The following is an 18,220-nucleotide window of genomic DNA, read 5'->3' as shown; positions in this document are numbered from 1 at the left end:
CTACCCAACTAGTGTGATATTACCGGACTAGTTCCCTAGATAGCTAGTATTAAAGTGGTTCTGTGGTCTCAAAGATTCAGATCCTCTTCCAAAGGGCCTAACCTGTTCCCCAAACATAAAAAGTTCTTAAGATATTTTAAATGGAATGCACAGCTCCACTATGATGCACTTCTGTGATTTCTGATAACTACTTTAAAAAGAGGAGCAATATCTACTATCTACTTTAGAGATGGCTTTGAAGCCAGATGATATAACAGACTTAAAATGGATTTGAATTTTAGGAAAAAAGCAAGATAAAAATACAAAGCATTGATATTAGAATTTCTTAATGACAAGAAAAAAGAAAATAATTTCAAGCCCCCTACCCAATAATTTTCCTATTCAAGAGGGTACAATTTAAAGAAGAAAAAATGTTTAAATTTTCTTTTCAAGAGCGATGTATGCATAAGCAATCTTCTGAGCAGGGTAAAAGCCATTCTGGCATAAAACAATTATAAAAGCTGAAAAAACATCTGTACACCATTTTATTTTGATGCAGCTATTATCTTTGTATTCAGATGTAAAATACGATGCACTACTAACCAGTGATTCTGCGAATGACACTTAGACATTTGTTTTGTTGGCTTGTCAACAAAACACCTCTTTAACGGAATCTATAATTTAAGCGAACAATGGACCATAACTATAATTTGACACAACTAGGCAAATGGGGGCCACATACGACACTTTCAGTTGTTGATAGAATCAAACAAGCATGCAGAAACTTTATTGCGTTTAGCTCTGTACAACAGAACACACTCTCGTTTTCGTTGTACAACTGCCGGTTATATTGTCGTCGAGCTGTTTTAAGAGGAAATTCCAATAACTGATTTTCCAATAGCCGTGAAGCTGCTGCATATTATTTTGCTCTGTACAAACCAAAACTTCTTTCTCCAAACTATTAAAACTCTGTAACGTCTAATGACATTATTCTCTTAAATCTGATATACAACGTGCCACTCTTTTTTATTCTAAATTCAAAGACCAGGTAACTTCAAAGTTTTTTTTTTTTTCCTCCTGAAAAGAAAGACTAAAATAAATGTCTGAAAGAATAACATTGCTAGGTATTAGAAAAATGTGCAGGTGACTCAAGTTCAGATATGGCACACTGATTTTAGAATGCCAAATGTCTCGCTCACGAATTAAAAATACTTGAATTTAGTTTATTCCTTTCGCACTCTTCTTTTGCGTACTGACTTCACTGGCCCATCTCCAGATCCTGTGCTCTCATCTGCTTCCTTCATCTGGAGAAAGAATTATGCAAATGTTTATTTTCATACAATGGGTAACTAGTAGATAGTAGTAAATATTTCTTATTCTTTAAAATGTAACAATCAGGGGCGCCTGGGTGGCTCAGTCGGTTAAGCGTCCGACTTCGGCTCAGGTCATGATCTCGCGGTCTGCGAGTTCGAGCCCCGCGTCGGCCTCCGGGCTGATGGCTCAGAGCCTGGAGCCTGCTTCCGATTCTGTGTTTCCCTCTCTCTCTGCCCCTCCCCCATTCATGCTGTGTCTCTCTCTGTCTCAAAAATAAATAAACGTTAAAAAAAAAAATTAAAAAAAAAATGTAACAATCAAACGCTACCTTATATGTGTTCTTTAATTCATGAAGCTGATCAAAAATGTGTACATAAATTAATGTGTTTTGTTCATCTTTTGGCATGATTACATTTTAGAATAACTCTGCTTACCAAATATGCATCTGACAAGAAATACTGCTAACAACTCTACTCATGATTTTATTTTATCATTTAGAATTTAATCTCAGTGTCATGGTTAACTAAAGGTTGTATGACATTTTCATTGTGGGATAGTCAACACTAACTTCATCACAATAGTTCCATAAGTAATGAATTGCTGAGCTGGATTTATAGAGACTTTTTCAGAACTTCTGGCATACAGTACTTTGAGAAAAATTAGGAGGCGGAAAAGGAAACATCAGATTTATAATTTGGGGTTTTTCTTTCCTTACCCTCCCAGAACAAGCATTCATACATGAATTAAACTTGTGTAACAAAATAAAATAATGAAGGGGGCGCCTGGGTGGCTCAGTTGGTTAAGCATCTGACTTCAGCTCAGGTCATGATCTCATAGTCTGTGAGTTTCAGCCCTGCATTGGATGATCTCGAGCCCTGCTTCACATGAGCCCTACTTCTCTCTCTCTCTCTCTCTCTCTGCCCCTTGTGGGATTCTCTTTCTCTCTCCCTCTCTCTCTCTGCCTCTCACTCATTTGCCCCCCCTTCTCAAAAAAAAAAAAAAATGAAGGTATTATATGGTGTTATACAAAACACTTACTACTTTTCAAGGTCATACTATATAAAAAGTTGGCTAATTTTAGCTCACTGACATAAAAGAAGAGTAAAAGACAAAGACAGAATTCAGGTTTTTTTGTTTTGTTTTGTTTTTCTAAAAGGAGAGAGCAAGCAGGGGAGGGGCAGAGAGAGAAGGAGAGAGAGAATCCTAACCAAGCGCCACACCCAGCATGGAGCCCAACGTGGGACTCGATCCCACAACCGTAAGATTTTGACCTGAGCCAAAATCAAAAGCCAGATGCTTAACCGACTGAGCCGCCCAGGTGCCCCAGGATATTTTTAAAGGTGCACAAAATATTTTGTGAAGCAAAATATAACTAGACACATATTCAAATGAATGAGTGCAAGTATTATTATTATTAAGAGAGTGACAGGGGAAACAATGACTATTTAAAATCCTATCCTGCAGGAAATTATCTTCACCCAGCTTCCTCTAGATACAGATATTCAGACTAAGGTTCCCCTAAAACCTCACGAGGCAATGAAGACCAGTCACCAAGTATATATACTGAATAAGCTTTAGAAAACAGGTAACAATGAAACAAGTTTGAGAGTTCTTCAAACTCACAAAATAGAAACTTTATGTCATCCCATGTAGTAGACCAGGCAAAACTGTGCTTTTACCCTACCAGCACTGAGTAATGAGGGTGGTGAGGACGGTGACTGGGGTAAGATCACGTAGCTCCTAAGGGCTAGCAAACAGAGAAAATAGGCCTTTGGTACATGCTGGGCAAAAAGAGAAAGCTCTGGTTCTGACTCATATCCTGGATGGTTTCGGATTCCATAACTGCCTAAAAAGAGGCACTGTGGAAAGTTCTGTTATATATCAGGATACAAAAAGGGGTAGATGGATCAAATTAATGGGAAAACTAGTTTATTAAAGCTTTGAAAAAAAACAAACCACCGTATCAGGCAGATAATACTCAACTACTCAATGAATGAAATATTACAAAATGTGACAAATTATTCAGACAAAAAGAATGTTTTTACAATAGGTGTAAAGAAAACTGTCTTAAAATAAACAGAATTACCTTTTAAATATTCAAGTGGTCTGTTTATAATCATTTTCAACAGAATACTTTAATGATAAAGTCATAATATTTTACAGATGCAGCTCTCTGGATTTTGTAAACTCCACACTTTATGCTGTTTCTTATCAGGGGTTAAGATGATTAAATTATTTTCTTGCCTTCTTTATGGATACATTTTATTTATTTATTTATTTTTAATTTATTTTTAATTTTTTTAACATTTATTTATTTTTGAGACAGAGAGAGACAGAGCATGAACGGGGGAAGGTCAGAGAGAGGGAGACACAGAATCTGAAACAGGCTCCAGGCTCCGAGCTGTCAGCACAGAGCCCGACGCGGGGCTTGAACTCACTGACCGCGAGATCATGACCTGAGCCGAAGTCGGCCGCCCAACCGACTGAGCCACCCAGGCGCCCCTATGGGTACATTTTAAAAACAATATGGAGGCTCCTATGAAACCTGGGATAAACACGGAAAAAATTCTCCACAAACCAGACTGCTTTTACTAAAATAGTTGATGGATAACAATCATACATAAAAAATGGTTTATCTTCCGTTAAAGAGCTGCTTACCTCATCTTCTGATCCAGATTTATTTGATTTATTACCTTCTTCTTGTCCTTCAATGATTTCAATTTCTTCTTCACTCTTTTCCTCAGGTTCACCTTCCTCTTCTAGAATATAGATTTTTATTACAGGCAAAGACTTGAATTAGAATTTTGCTACTGAGAAGTATTGAATGTAGTAAGGGGGATTTATTTAGATTCCAATATTTAAAAGCAATTTCTACTATTAGAAATTTCTAAAAATTAATGCAAACACTCATTATTCTACCATATTTTATAAATAAATCATATTTGAGGGAAGGGACAGGCTTAAGAAATTCTTAAGCATTTAGTTTACATGTAATATGAAAAGCAAATGTATCTGTGTGTATGTGTATATATATGGACACACATTGTCATATATATAATACATGTAAATATACATGTGTGTGTATTTTTTTGAGAGTACGATTTTTAAGTCAACTCTTTCATCAACTCTTAAGTTAAAAACAGTGCTCAAGGCGTAATTTAAGTTGTAGGGGGCTCAATCTGGAACCTGACTTGGGACACCTGGCAAATATCAATAGTTTTATTTCTACCTAGATGAGTGAAAGAAAGTCTCAATGGAGACCCACCAAAAAGCCTCAGTTCTTCAGTTCTAACATCTTTAGGAGTTTTAGTGTAGGGTGGGAAGGAGACATATAATTCAGCAATCCTTCTGGGACACTAAATTACTCATTCTGTATGATAGACTATCTGATACACGACAGCCACTGAAAGACTTGCTATTGAATTTGTTTCCGCAATCACCTGCCTTAAACCTAGTCCTCTCCTTGAGAGGCTGTGCTCTCTGTACCTCCCATCTCATCTATGTTCTTGGAGGTAAGAAAAGTCCCTGCAAAAAGCTAGGACACACTGGATCCAGGCTCCCAAGCAACTGAAAGATAGCTAAATCTCTTTCTTCTTAGAGAACAAAAACTGTAAGCAGATGGCTATCAGGGTGCAAACCCAGGCCAGGGGCCATCACTCCTCTCTGCCCCAGGCATGCACCTTCTGGGGATTCAGAAGGTACATATTTGACAATAAGCAAGTGCAACAGCTATTGTTTACTAGATAATCTGCTCTTTTTACAAGCTTTGCTGTGGGGGTGGGGGGGGGAGGGAAGGACTCCCGTTATAACTCTATATCATTATCCTACCTTTTTCAAGACTTTCACCATCACTTTGCTTTTTTTCTTCTCCCAAGTCGACTGGTTTCTCCAGGATGGCTTTCTTTTCCTTCACTTCTTGCTCTAGTGCTCCCTTTGTTTGTGGTTTACATATGTCAGTTTTTTTATACTCTGACTCTTCATATTTTTTCTGTAGTAGTTTAACAGAAGCTATTTTTAGTGAAAACAAAGCCCTATTTTTTAAAAAGTTTTTTTTTTTTTTTTGCAATAACTGATATTAAACATAGTGAACACAGTAAAAACTTACAGGAAATTTATTTAGCTTATTACTCTTAAGAAATCACTTGCTCAATTCATAGGACTCCTACATACTAAGAGATTTATTTTAAGTTGAAGGAAATTCAATTTCTTTACCTTGACTTTTCTTGGCCAACAAAATAAAGCAATTAATGCTACTGGAAGCCCTGCCGTCACAAGATAAATGAGCCAAAGCCATGGGCGCTCTTCAGCAGCTACCATTAACTGTTTAAATACACCAGGCTATAGAAGAAATAGGCATAAACATGAAATTCAGATTTTATGAACATTCATTAGGAAATACAATCTATTAAAAACAACTTACTTTATGTAGGTGTTTCATATTAAGGAGTGATGAACTTCTAAGCGAAAAATATTTTCCCATCTTATGCACTGTACAATTTAAACTCTATTAGCATGTATCACTGTTTGAAACTTTGTAGTAGAAGATATGTTACTACGTAGGTAGAAATTACTAACTTACCAGCAAGAATTATGACAATTTTATTTTTTAGTAAACTTCAGGATAGAACTCTCTATGGATGTATTCTCTTTCATTTAGAAGTATATAATGCTCTGATAACTCTTTATTTATTTATTTATTTATTTATTTATTTATTTATGAGAGAGAGAGAGAGAGAGAGAGAGAGAGAGAGAGAGAGAGAGAGAGAGAAAGGGAGAGACACAGAGAGAGGGAGACACAGAATCCGAAGCAGTCTCTGCGTTGTCAATGCAGAGCCCAACGCACGGCTCAAACCCACACAGCGAGATCACATCCTGAGCCAAAATCAAGAGTTGGATGCTTAACCAACTGAGCCACCAGGTGCCCCTCATTCTTTACTTTTAAAGAACTTATTAATAAGATCAACCTGGGAATTACTGCGTTTTTTTTATTAACAAATTTCATACACAAGGAAATTGTTTCTCTTATTAAAATAAAATATAAATTCATTAAAAGCTTTGGTTAAGAAAGTTTCAAAGTGAAAATCTCTTTACCTACTCTTTTGATGGCTTTTGCTAATGTCCAAAGAAACCAAACGTGAGGTACTTTTCTTTACAGTAATTGATTTTAAAGATAAATTCTCCAAGATGCATTGTGTTGAAATACTTAGCTTAATGTTTCTAAATAGTGTTAAGATTTGGGTAAAAAATACTGGAACACAATTTAATAATAATAAATTTTAAAGTTCCCTATATTCCTCTAAGTGAAAAGTAGTTACAATGAATAAAGAATAATATTTAGATTACTGTTACTACTTAGGCCTTGAATTGATAAGGTGACAAAGATATTAAGTAGTCTCCTTATAAATAGCAAGTAAGCAATTAAATCACATTATGCTATCATAATTTAATGAATGAAAAATGTACACACATACAGTTCATTATATAGTTCATGATGAAGTTATAATATAGTAAAGCTAAGTATTTTATCTACATAAAATTATTTAAGTATATTTCTTTGGCATTTACTAATGACTACATATTTATTTACCTTTTAGGGCCATTTGTATAACCTATAACCAGGACGAAGTCTTATTATTATTCTATGGTAAATACTGTACCTCATTAGCATTTGCTATCATTATTTTCACTCCCCAACCATCTGCAGCCCAGCGATCTGCTATTTCCTTTTCTGAACAGATAATAAAATTATCAAAGTAGATATTAGAGGTCATAGACCAAAGCTCTAAACCAAGAGCACGGAAAGAAGTCAGAAGAAATGGATGATCATCCTCAAAATAATCTGGGTTAGGAATTTTTCGAGGACTCCAGATTCCCTGGAAGAAAAAATAATTAAAGACATTTTCAAATAAAACAATGTCATTATAAATGCTATTCAAGAAGTTGTTGCTGTTGAATGAAATCAGCAGTACTATTTGGAGAAAAAAGAAAATCTTATCTGATGTTAATTCATCAGCAAGTCATTGGAAAGAAAAACTTTTCTTCTCATTCTGTACACAATATTCCCTATGAATAAAACTGACTTTAAACTCCAAAAATGGCAAAGTGAAAATCCAACACACAAAGAAACTTGAGTAATTAAATTTCACAAGTGATACCATTTTAGACAATATTTTTTACCTTTAGCAAAGTTATTAAAAGCAAGAAGTCATTAAAATTGCCCAAATCAGAGAGATTACTGTATGCTAAATATGAAGCCATTCCTTTAACATATACCAATGATGGGTATGGATATGTTTTTCTGCACCTCAAAAAAAAATTCAACATAAAAGTTCCATTAAATCTTAAATGATTAAACTCAGCCAAATCAAAAAAATTCAACAATATGATTACTGACTGACTCACTCTTCCATCATGTATGTCTATTCTGCACCAGGCACTATGCCAGATACTAGGGATAGAGTGATGATCAAGAGAGACATGGTTCCTCTATTATTAAATTTAAAGTAGTGAAAGAGACATTTAAAAAGTTACCAAAATAAGCATTCTGTGATAAATGCTATGAAAAAAACCTCACAGGAAACAATTAGAATATGCAATTGCCTATGTATAATAAATGTTAGAAAATGTCAATGAATAATTAGATAAAACTACAGGGTAAAATGCATAACATAGAGATTCGACCCCAAAATCCAGGTACACTCAAAAGACATCTGATATTATTGAAAAAAAGCCAAAGTTTAATAACACCAGAAAATAAGGAGTACATCAATTAAGCACAGGCATCAATTACTAAAATGTACAATGTGAGGTCTCCTGATCAGAACTCATTTCTTATATTTAATTCTAAACTGGAACTTGGTTCCAGAGTGATCATCGATTAACAGAGAAAAATATAGTATGAAGTGACTGATGTTTAGTCCTTAATATTATTCCTCCAGAAAATTACATAAAGAATATTTTACTTTTTTTTTTAAAGTAGACTATGCCCAATGTGGGGCTTGTACTTATGTGACCCCAACAGCCACATGCTCTATGCACTGAGCTGGCCACTGCCCCAAGAATACTTTACTTTTTTTTTTTTTTTTAATGCAGACTTAGACTCAGTAGGTTTGAGACCTGAGATTCTGCATTTCTTTTTGTTTATTTATTTAAAAGTTTATTTATTGTGTGAGAGAGAGAGAGAGAACGAGTAGGGGAGGGGCAGAGAGAGAGGGAGAGAAAAAGAATCCCAAGTAGGCTCTGCACTGTCCGTGCACAGCCTGATGCGGGGCTCAAACTCATGAACCCATGAGATCATGACCTGAGCTGAAATCAAGAGTTAGATGCTTCACCCACTGAGCCACACAGGCACCCCAAAGTTTATCTATTTTGAGAGAGAGAGAGTATGAGCAGGAGAGGGGCAGAGCAGTTCTAAGCAGTCTCCATGCCCTCAGCACAGAGCCCCACACGGGGCTCGATCCCATAAACCATGGGAGATGGACCCCAGCTGAAATCAAGAGTCAGATTCCCAAATGACTGAGCCACCTAGGCGCCCCAAGAGTACTCTACTTTTTAAAATAAATTAGGGGCACCTGGGTGACTCAGTTAAGCGTCTGACTTCAGCTCAGGTCATGATCTCACGGTTCATGAGTTCGAGCCCCGTGTCCGTCTCTGTGCTGACAGCTCAGAGCCTAGAGCCTGCTTCAGAGTCTGTGTCTCCCTCTCTGTCTGCCCCTCCCCTGCTCACACTCTGTCTCTTTCTCAAAACATAAATAAACATTAAAAAATGTTTTAAATAAATAAATTAGTTGGAGTCTATTTTCTTTTACTTTTTTTTTTTTTTAAGTTTCTTTATTCTGTGGGAGAGTGAGAGAGAGTGACTGTGCACGTACTGGGGAGGGACAGAGAGCGAGGGAGAGAGAGAATCCCAAGCAGGTTCTGTGCTGTCAGTGCAGAGCCCCATGTGGGGCTTGAACTCACGAACCTTGAGATAATGACCTGAACTGAAACAAAAGCCAGACACTTAACCAACTGAGTGCCACCCAGGCACCCCTCCTTTGGCTTAAGATAGCTAAAGTATACTATTACAAATCAAATTTCTAAAAGTTAACACAGCATTATCAATAACTAAATATATAATAGAAATATCACAGCATTTTAAACTTTACTATGGAATTGGAAGAAGTGGGTTATTACCTGGTAGTTAGGATTATCTATCATTGGAGGTCTCCACACTCCTTTGTATTTGGGGTTATCTATCATGGGAGGTGTCCACTCACCACACCCAATTTGACATGCTGGATTAGAAATACGAGGTGCCTCCCATTCTCCATCCATGTCTTCATTCCTTAGGAAATTAGAACAAAGCAAATATAGTAACCTCACGTCTCTCCTGTCAGTCAGTCAGTAACAAAAAGCAAGTAAGAAATGGATGAAATTGACAGCTGAGGATGAAGAGTGTTTGTTTACCAGTCATCAGGTTTCTCAGCATTAGGATCTGGAATAAATTTTGGTTCATCATCAAGCCAGCCATCAGGCTTCACAGCACTTAAATCTTCTATTTGGGCAGGTTCACTTTCATCCCTGAAAATACAGTATTTTGTGTCAAGTATTAGTTATTCAAAAAGTTTAAAAATGCATATGTTACAGAAGTCAGAAGATACCAAAAGGTATTTCCTACCCTTCTGTCTTTGTGTCTACTATCTCCCCCATTTCTCATCCACCAAAATCTTCTGCTAACTTGTTACTTTCTTGTGTATATATTCCCTGTTGTGCCCCATGCATACATGCACATAGGTATATACTGGGTTTTTTTACACAAATGATAGCATTCTATACAGAGTATGTTTTTGTTTACTTAAAAATTCATCAATTCATCAACAAACACATATTAGAAGCCTACTATGTGCCAAGACTGCTCTGTGAGCCCTGTTTTATATAATATATATCTGCTTCATTCTTAACTGTTGTACAGTTTTCTAATTTGTGGCGATACCATAATTTATTTAGACTAACTACTCTTGAGGGACATTTAGTATTTCTAAAAATTTACTATTACAAATAATTCTATAATGAATATCCTGGAATATATTAGAAATTAACGTGAAATTAGCTGTCTGAATTGAAAATATTTTTTCCTGTTTCTCATGTATTTTTTGATATAGTTTATGATAGGTGTTTTTTTGGTTATACTCAATTCATTTTCTGTAGTTGAAATTTATTAATATTTTCTTTTATGATTCTTAAATTTTATGTCATATTAGGAAAGGTCTTCCTTACTCTAATATTATTCTTTTTTAAACTCTCCATATTTAATTCTATTACTTTTATATTTTCATTAAAAATTATACCTAGAAAATAAATTCTCAAGTATATAAACATAATCATAGTAAGTACTGAATAAAACTACTAGTATAATTTTCATCTTTATAGAAAAGTACGAATTTTAAACAAGAGGTTACATGTAATTTTTCAAACAGATCTACTAACAAAATAAACTCAAATAATCAACTCTCTATATGTAAAGACTTATACTTGCCTGCTATCACTTTTGAGTCTCTCAGGGCTCAGAGTAACTAGAATTTAAAATTTAAGGGAGCATTTCCTTTATCAGTTTATAAAACAAATTCTAACATGCATCACCAATTAGAAAGAGCTTATTAGTAGCAGTTTCTTTCATTTCAGGGCAAACTTACTTCCCAGGCTTACTCTTTATAGGTAAAGAAATATGAAACAATGGAAGAAAATCCACATGGAGGGAGGTACTCCTACCATTTCTGAAAGTATGAATTCATGAAAATTATGCATTAATAGTGACTTTTTATTTATTAAAAACAACCATACTGTTATTTCTTCCTTGCAGAAGTTACTTCCCTATGATACTATTTGCTTGAATGCAAAGACATTTTTATGATAAATCAGGATCTCTCTTTATCTACAAGAGAATTAACAAGGAAACACTTTTGGTTATCCAGGAGCAACACTCAATTTCTGAGTCAGTAGTAACCCCAATGTTTACACACAAGAGCTTGAAGAAATGGAGTCGACACTTTCTAAAATGAAGCAGAGAGAGAAAAATTGGCTTAAAAAAGTGAACAGACACTCAGTGACCTGTGAGACAACATAAAGCAGTCTTACATTTACTTGGTGTCTCAAAAAGAGAGATGGAGAGGCACATATAAATATTTACAGAAATAAAGGCTAGGAGGTGCCTGGATGGCTCAGTCAGTTGGTGAGTGGCCCACTCCTGATTTTGGCTCAGGTCATGATCCCAGGGTCATGGTATTGAGCCCTGCATTGGGCCCCCTGCACTGTGTGTGGAGCCTGCTTAGGATTCTCTCTCCCTCAGCCCCATTCCCCCACTTGGCAGCACTCTCTCGCTCTAAAAGTGAAATGGAAAAAATACTGAAAAAAAAATGAGGACAAGTATTATCCAAAGTTGATACAAACTATACAGTCACATTCCAAAAAGCTGGAAAGCAAGGCAAGCATACACACACACACACACACACACACACACACACACAACCACACCACAACACTATCTAATTGTTGAAAACTAGTAACAGTAAATCTTAACACCAAACAGAAAAAAAAAATTATATATTAGGTAAAGGAGAAAAAGGATGAGAATAACAACTGACTTCTCATTGGAAACAACGCAAGCCTCAAGACAACTCAAGAAATGACTTTAAAAATAATTATCAACCTATAATGGTGAAAACACCTTTCAAAAATTAAGGAAAAGAGGGGTACCTGGGTGGCTCAGTTGGCTAAGAGTCCCACTTTGGCTCAGGTCATAATCTCACAGTTCGTGAGCTTAAGCCCTACTTCGGGCTCTGTGCTGACAGCTCAGAGCCTGGAGCCTGCTTTGGATTCTGTGTCTCCCTCTCTCTCTGTCCCTCCCCTGCTCGTGCGCTCTCTCTCTCTCTCTCTCTCTCTCTCTCTCTCTCTCTCTCTCAAAAATAAATAAACATTTTAAAAAATTAAGGAAAATAAAGAAATTTTCAGATACTTAAAAGTTGAGAGGATTCAATGACAGCAGACATGTACCAATACATTGAGAGAATTTTTATCAGGCAGAAGAAAAATAGTAACAGATGAAAATGTGTATCTACACAAAAAGAGTATCCTAAGTGGTAACTATGTGGGTAAATAAAACAACTTTTCCCCTAATAACTGTCTGACTAAAATATACTGAGTGAAGAATAAATGTGTGTGGCCTTCATAGGATAGACATAAATGTATGATAATAGCACAAAGAATGGAGGAGAAAATGACAAGACCCTGATAAGATTAACTTAGACATAAAGTGATATAATATTAGTTGAGAGTAGACTGAAGTCAGTTAGAAATGCAAAATTCTGTAAACCCTAGAGCAACCACTAAAACAATAAACCACAGAGGAAAAGGCAATATGCCAACAGGAAAGAAAGAATACAAGACTAAAAATAAAATAAAACAAAATAACTCAATCTAAAAGAAGTCAGGAAAAATATTTTATAAAGTACCACAGAATATATGGGACAAACAACACAAGTGGCAAGAAAACAAGTATGTTTCCATCCAATCATATTAATAATTACATTAAATGTAGACAATTTAAAACACTCCAATTAAAACACACGAACCACATATAGGTTGCCTACAAGAAAATGACTTTAAAAATAAAGGCATATATAGGTTAAACAAAGGAAAATAATATTCAATGGAAATATGATTTAAAAGAAACCAGAAGTGTTTGTTGACTTAGTATGAGACTAAGTAGACATCAAGACAAGAGTATTACAAGAGTTTATAAAGAAGGATATTATTCTATAATTTAAAAATGGTTAGTTCCTCAAGAGGTCATGAAGTACTACGAATAGAAATAGTGACAGATCTTCAAATACATGAAGCAAAACTAACAGAACTCAAAGGGGATACCAATCCATCAAAAGATTAAAAAAAAATTTTTTTTTTCAACGTTTATTTATTTTTGGGACAGAGAGAGACACAGCATGAATGGGGGAGGGGCAGAGAGAGAGGGACACACAGAATCGGAAACAGGCTCCAGGCTCTGAGCCATCAGCCCAGAGCCCGACGCGGGGCTCGAACTCAGGGACCGCGAGATCGTGACCTGGCTGAAGTCGGACGCTTAACCGACTGCGCCACCCAGGCGCCCCAATCAAAAGATTTTAAAACTCTTCTCTCAGTAAGAGAATAGACTGAAAACCAGTAAATATGTAGATGCTTTCAACAACCCTGATGCAACTGACATTTGTAAATTTTCTGACCACAGAATTAAAAATTTGGAGTCAAAATGAAAATCATATCTGGAAAATCCATAAATAATTGCCAACAAAGCAACACATTTAAAAACACATGGATTAAAGAAAAAAATCACTAATGAAATTAGAAAACGGTATGAACTGAATGTTCTTGTAAGTGACATATATTTGTAAAACACACTTAAAGCAGTGTTTAGAGAAAATTTACAGCTGCTTCTGTCAGAAAAGATTTTCTAAATAAGGCCAAAAAAAAAAAAATGAAGCAAATTAAGTCCAAAGTAAGAAGAAGGAAACAAATAACAAAATTTAACAAAGGTCAATAGAGGGAAAAAAAATAAAACAAAAGCCAGTTCTTCAAAAAGGTCAATAAAATCGATAAGCCTGTAGCTAGATTCATCAAGAAAAAACACAAATTACCATATTATTAGTAAAATAAAAGTTATCATCATAGATCATTATAGACATTAATGATGATAAGAGGTGCTGGCACAATTAGACATCCTTATTTTTAAAAACTGATCTTGATTTAGATCTCACACTACATACAATTAACTTAGAACAGAGTTTTAGTCAAAATTATTTGTCTAGGAAAAAAAAAAGCAAATCTTTGTGGCATTCATTTGGGCAAAGATTTCTTAGGTAAGACAATCAAATCATGAATCATCAAAGACAAATATCTCACTGTTCCCGAGTTCAAGCCCCGTGTTGGGCTCTGTGCTGACAGCTCAGAGCCTGGAGCCAATTTCAAGTTCTGTGTCTCCCTCTCTCTCTCTGCCCCTCCCCTGCTTGCACTCTTTCTCTCAAAAATAAACATTAAAAAAAAAATTTAAGAATCCAGCAAATATAAAAAGGGCAACACTTGCTGACCAAGTGGACTGTAAGTTTAGTCTAGTATTGAAAATCAATCAATATAATTCACCATACTAAGCGAATAAAAGAGGGGCACCTGGGTGGCTCAGTTAGTTCAGTGTCTGACTCTTGATTTTGGTTCAGGTCATGATCTCACCGTCACGGGATCGAGCCCTACGTTGGGCTCCACGCGGAGCATGGAGCCTGCTTAAGATTCTCTATTACCCTGTCCCCCCTTAGTTTCTTTCTCTAAAATTTTTTAAAAAAGAAGAAAAGAGAAAACCCACATGGTCATCTCAATGCATGCACAAAAGTACTTTACAAAATCCAACACCCAATCATGAAAAAAAACAAAACTCTTAGTAAACTAAGAAAAGAACTTTTAAAAATCATACTTAGTGGGGCACCTGGGTTGCTTAATCAGTTAAGCATCTGACTTCAGCTTAGGTCATGATCTTGAGGTTTCTGAGTTCAAGCCCTGTATCGGGCTCTGTGCTGACAGCTCAGAACCTGGAGCCTGCTTTATATTCTGTGTCTCCCTCTCTCTCTGCCCCTCTCCCACTCACACTCTGTTTCTCTCTCTCTCTCTCTCAAAAATAAATAGCAAAACCATACTTAATATTTACACCTTTGTGTAGTTCCCTCCTAAATGTACCAGGCAGAGTTAGTCTTGTGACAAACAGAATACAGCTGAAGTGATGACACGTCACTTCTGAGATTAGGTTATAAAAAGATGTTACAAGTCCTGTGGCTGTGCTCTCTCCCCCTCTGGGGTCACTCCCTCTGGGGAGGGGGGGCATCAGCTACGTCATGAGCACACTAAGGAGAGGCCCAAGTGGCAAGGCACTGAAACTTCTTGACAACAGCCACGTTAGCCAGTTAAAAAGCAAAGCAGATCCTCCAGTAGCCAGAGTCAGACCTTCAGATGAATGCTGAACTCTGACCTCAGGAGAGAGCCTGGGCCAGAACCAGTCAGCTAGCCACACCCAGATTCCTGATCCTTAGGAACTCTGTGAGTTAGAGTGAGTTAGCAGGCATCTCTCACCATCTGAACTCAAAGCTATGGGAACTCAGGAACTGAATACATTTCTTTTAAGGCAAATACTCATAATCCTATAGAATGAAAACAACACAAATACTCAGCTAAGGGATTTAGTACGAGTGAATCCTATATGGCTTTAGAAGATGCTGAACATATGTCTATTTTAAAACCAGTAATCATAGGGGCGCCTGGGTGGCGCAGTCGGTTAAGCGTCCGACTTCAGCCAGGTCACGATCTCGCGGTCCGGGAGTTCGAGCCCCGCGTCGGGCTCTGGGCTGATGGCTCAGAGCCTGGAGCCTGTTTCCGATTCTGTGTCTCCCTCTCTCTCTGCCCCTCCCCCGTTCATGCTCTGTCTCTCTCTGTCCCAAAAATAAATTAAAAATGTTGAAAAAAAATTTTAAAAAAATAAATAAATAAATAAATAAATAAATAAATAAATAAATAAAACCAGTAATCATTAACTGAAAAAATTAACTATATAAGATGTGCACACACATACATGATAAAGATCAAACTAGGAATTAAAATTAAAGTGTCGGTGTCTTAGATTCATGGAATGCCCCCCACCCACAGCATTGGAAACATAAAAAAAAATATTGAAAAAATGTTGAAAAAATATTAATTAAAATGAAAATTAAGATAATTAAAAGGCAAGGAAATACAAAGTCTATTTTAGAAAATTATTTCACCCCAAATAGTCAAAATAAGTAATTTTGATGTTAAAGGAATATGTTTCACTGGTTGTAAACTTCACTTATATGTAATATCTCATTACTGAATTATACCAACTAATGCTTTGCTACTGAATTCTTTGCTTACCAGTCTTCTGGTTTGACAGCAGAAAGATCAGGGATTTTTGCTCTTTCATCCCATTCATCAGGCTTTTTGTCACTGGGATCTTCAATTTCTTTGGGAGGATTGATAGGAGGAACCACATCTTCTAGTAGGCTTCCTTGGTTTACAACTATTTGATCAATTAATACTTCAAATGTGTCATCTGGATTCATCACTAAAGACCAATTTAAATAAATAACACCTATAATGACTGACATTTTAAAAATAATCTTCTAAATAAAAAACTACCCTAAATTTCATGAGTAGAATTTTTTATTAACCAGAAATAGAGGAATTATAATCAAATATTAAATCAAAATATGCTGAGGTCACTAGGTACAGTGCTTCCTAAAACCAAAGGGAAAAATTTGTCTTAAGTAATAATTTAATAAAATGCTCCATTACTTCTCAAATAAGGAATATCCAATAGCTAACTCAGTTTGGGACTCACACAACCAGTGAGCTTCACTTTTTTATTATCACAGAAGTCAACCCAATCTTCTTCAGTATTTTAAAATAACTTTTTTGAAACTATCTCAAACTTCAAAACTTGCAAGTACACTATGAAGAACTTTATTTTTTCATGAACCACTTGAAATTAATTTACTAACCTCATACACATCATCCCTGAATGTTTTAATGTATATTTCCTACAAACAAGGACATTCTCCTATATAACTTCAATCTAGTCACCCAAAGCAGGAAATTAACATTGATGCATGACTACCATTTCCTAGAAAATTTTCAAGTTAATGATATTTCAAATTCAATGATGCATACACTGTAGTGTAAAATATCTTAAGGTTGATGGAAAATATTCAAGTCTACACATATGTTTGTTTGGAGGTGAATGTTAGCTCTCTAAAAGTACCCAAGCCAGGGGCACCTGGATAGCTCAGTTGGTTAAGCATCTGACTCTTGATTTCAGATCAGGTCATAATCTCACAGTTGTGAGATCAAGCCCAGCATGGAGCTTGCTTAAGATTCTCTCTTTCCAGGGGCACCTGGGTGGCTGATTTGGTTAAGCATCTGACTTCGGCTCAGATCATGATCTCACAGCTCTTGAGTTCAAGCCCCATGTCGGGCTCTGTGCGGACAGCTCGGAGCCTGGAGCCTGCTTCAGATTCTGTGTCTCTCTCTCTCTCTGCCCCTTCCCCATCCCCACTCATGCTCTGTCTCTCTCTCAAAAATAAACATTAAAAAAAGTTAAAAAAAAAAAAAAAGAGATTCACTCTCTCCTTCTCCTTCTGCTCCTCCCTCATCTCTAAAACTAATTAACTAACTATCCAAGCCAAGTTTCATAAAGGACCCCTTATCCATTGTAATGACAAAATAAAAGCTCTCTCCACTGTAAACTTGGGTGGTATGGTCACTGGGTAAATTTTAGATCTTTGGAAGGAATGTTAGATGAAAATAGATGTCTAACATGTGCTTTTCAATAAGCTAAAGAAGTAGGAGCTATCAATGAATGTCAGGATTGTCCTGACTTAGTAAGCGGGCTACCACGTTCTGAAGAAATAGTTCTAAAGCAAGAACAATCTCTAGAGGTTTCAGTAAAAACAATGCCAAATTACTTATACCAAAATCAAATACTGTAATTTATATACAAATTCATATAATGCAACACTCTGTGTTTTCTCCCTTTTTTCTCTAATATTTCCTCTTCTACTGCAGCTGAGATTATAAAACTATATTACTACATAGGGAAAAAGTCAAGATTTAAGCAGAGCTAAGAGTAAGATCTTAAATGTAAAAAAGTACTAGATTCTTCCTAATTCAAAAAAGGCATTTCTCAAGAAAAATCTTGAAAAGAATGTTCTGAATAAATTCTGCAACTGAAATGTTTAAAAATTACCGTGAAAAAACAAAAAAGCACATGACAAATCCTAATATGTGAAAAGACACCTTTGTCTAAAACTGTATTAAAATATTTTAAATGAATTTACAATAAAAG

The 18,220-nt window shown here is 35.9% G+C and overlaps 1 protein-coding gene across 1 annotated transcript in view; it reads right to left on the bottom strand.

Moving 5' to 3' along the window:
- Window positions 1-739: 739 nt before the first annotated feature.
- CLGN (calmegin) overlaps window positions 740-18,220 on the bottom strand; it is a 50,957-nt gene continuing 33,476 nt past the window's right edge. The window contains exons 8-15 of the mRNA XM_047856759.1: window positions 16,252-16,441; window positions 9,742-9,855; window positions 9,469-9,619; window positions 6,951-7,166; window positions 5,506-5,631; window positions 5,122-5,281; window positions 3,952-4,052; window positions 740-1,283 (exon numbers count right to left, since the gene is read on the bottom strand). Coding sequence (XP_047712715.1) covers window positions 1,203-1,283; window positions 3,952-4,052; window positions 5,122-5,281; window positions 5,506-5,631; window positions 6,951-7,166; window positions 9,469-9,619; window positions 9,742-9,855; window positions 16,252-16,441 — 1,139 coding nt within the window. The 3' untranslated portion in view covers window positions 740-1,202. The remainder of the gene's footprint in view (window positions 1,284-3,951; window positions 4,053-5,121; window positions 5,282-5,505; window positions 5,632-6,950; window positions 7,167-9,468; window positions 9,620-9,741; window positions 9,856-16,251; window positions 16,442-18,220) is intronic.

This window comes from Prionailurus viverrinus, chromosome B1 (assembly GCF_022837055.1).
Source record: "Prionailurus viverrinus isolate Anna chromosome B1, UM_Priviv_1.0, whole genome shotgun sequence".
In the NCBI taxonomy this organism is placed as follows: Eukaryota; Metazoa; Chordata; class Mammalia; order Carnivora; family Felidae; genus Prionailurus; species Prionailurus viverrinus.
This window is presented reverse-complemented; position numbering and strand designations above follow the sequence as displayed.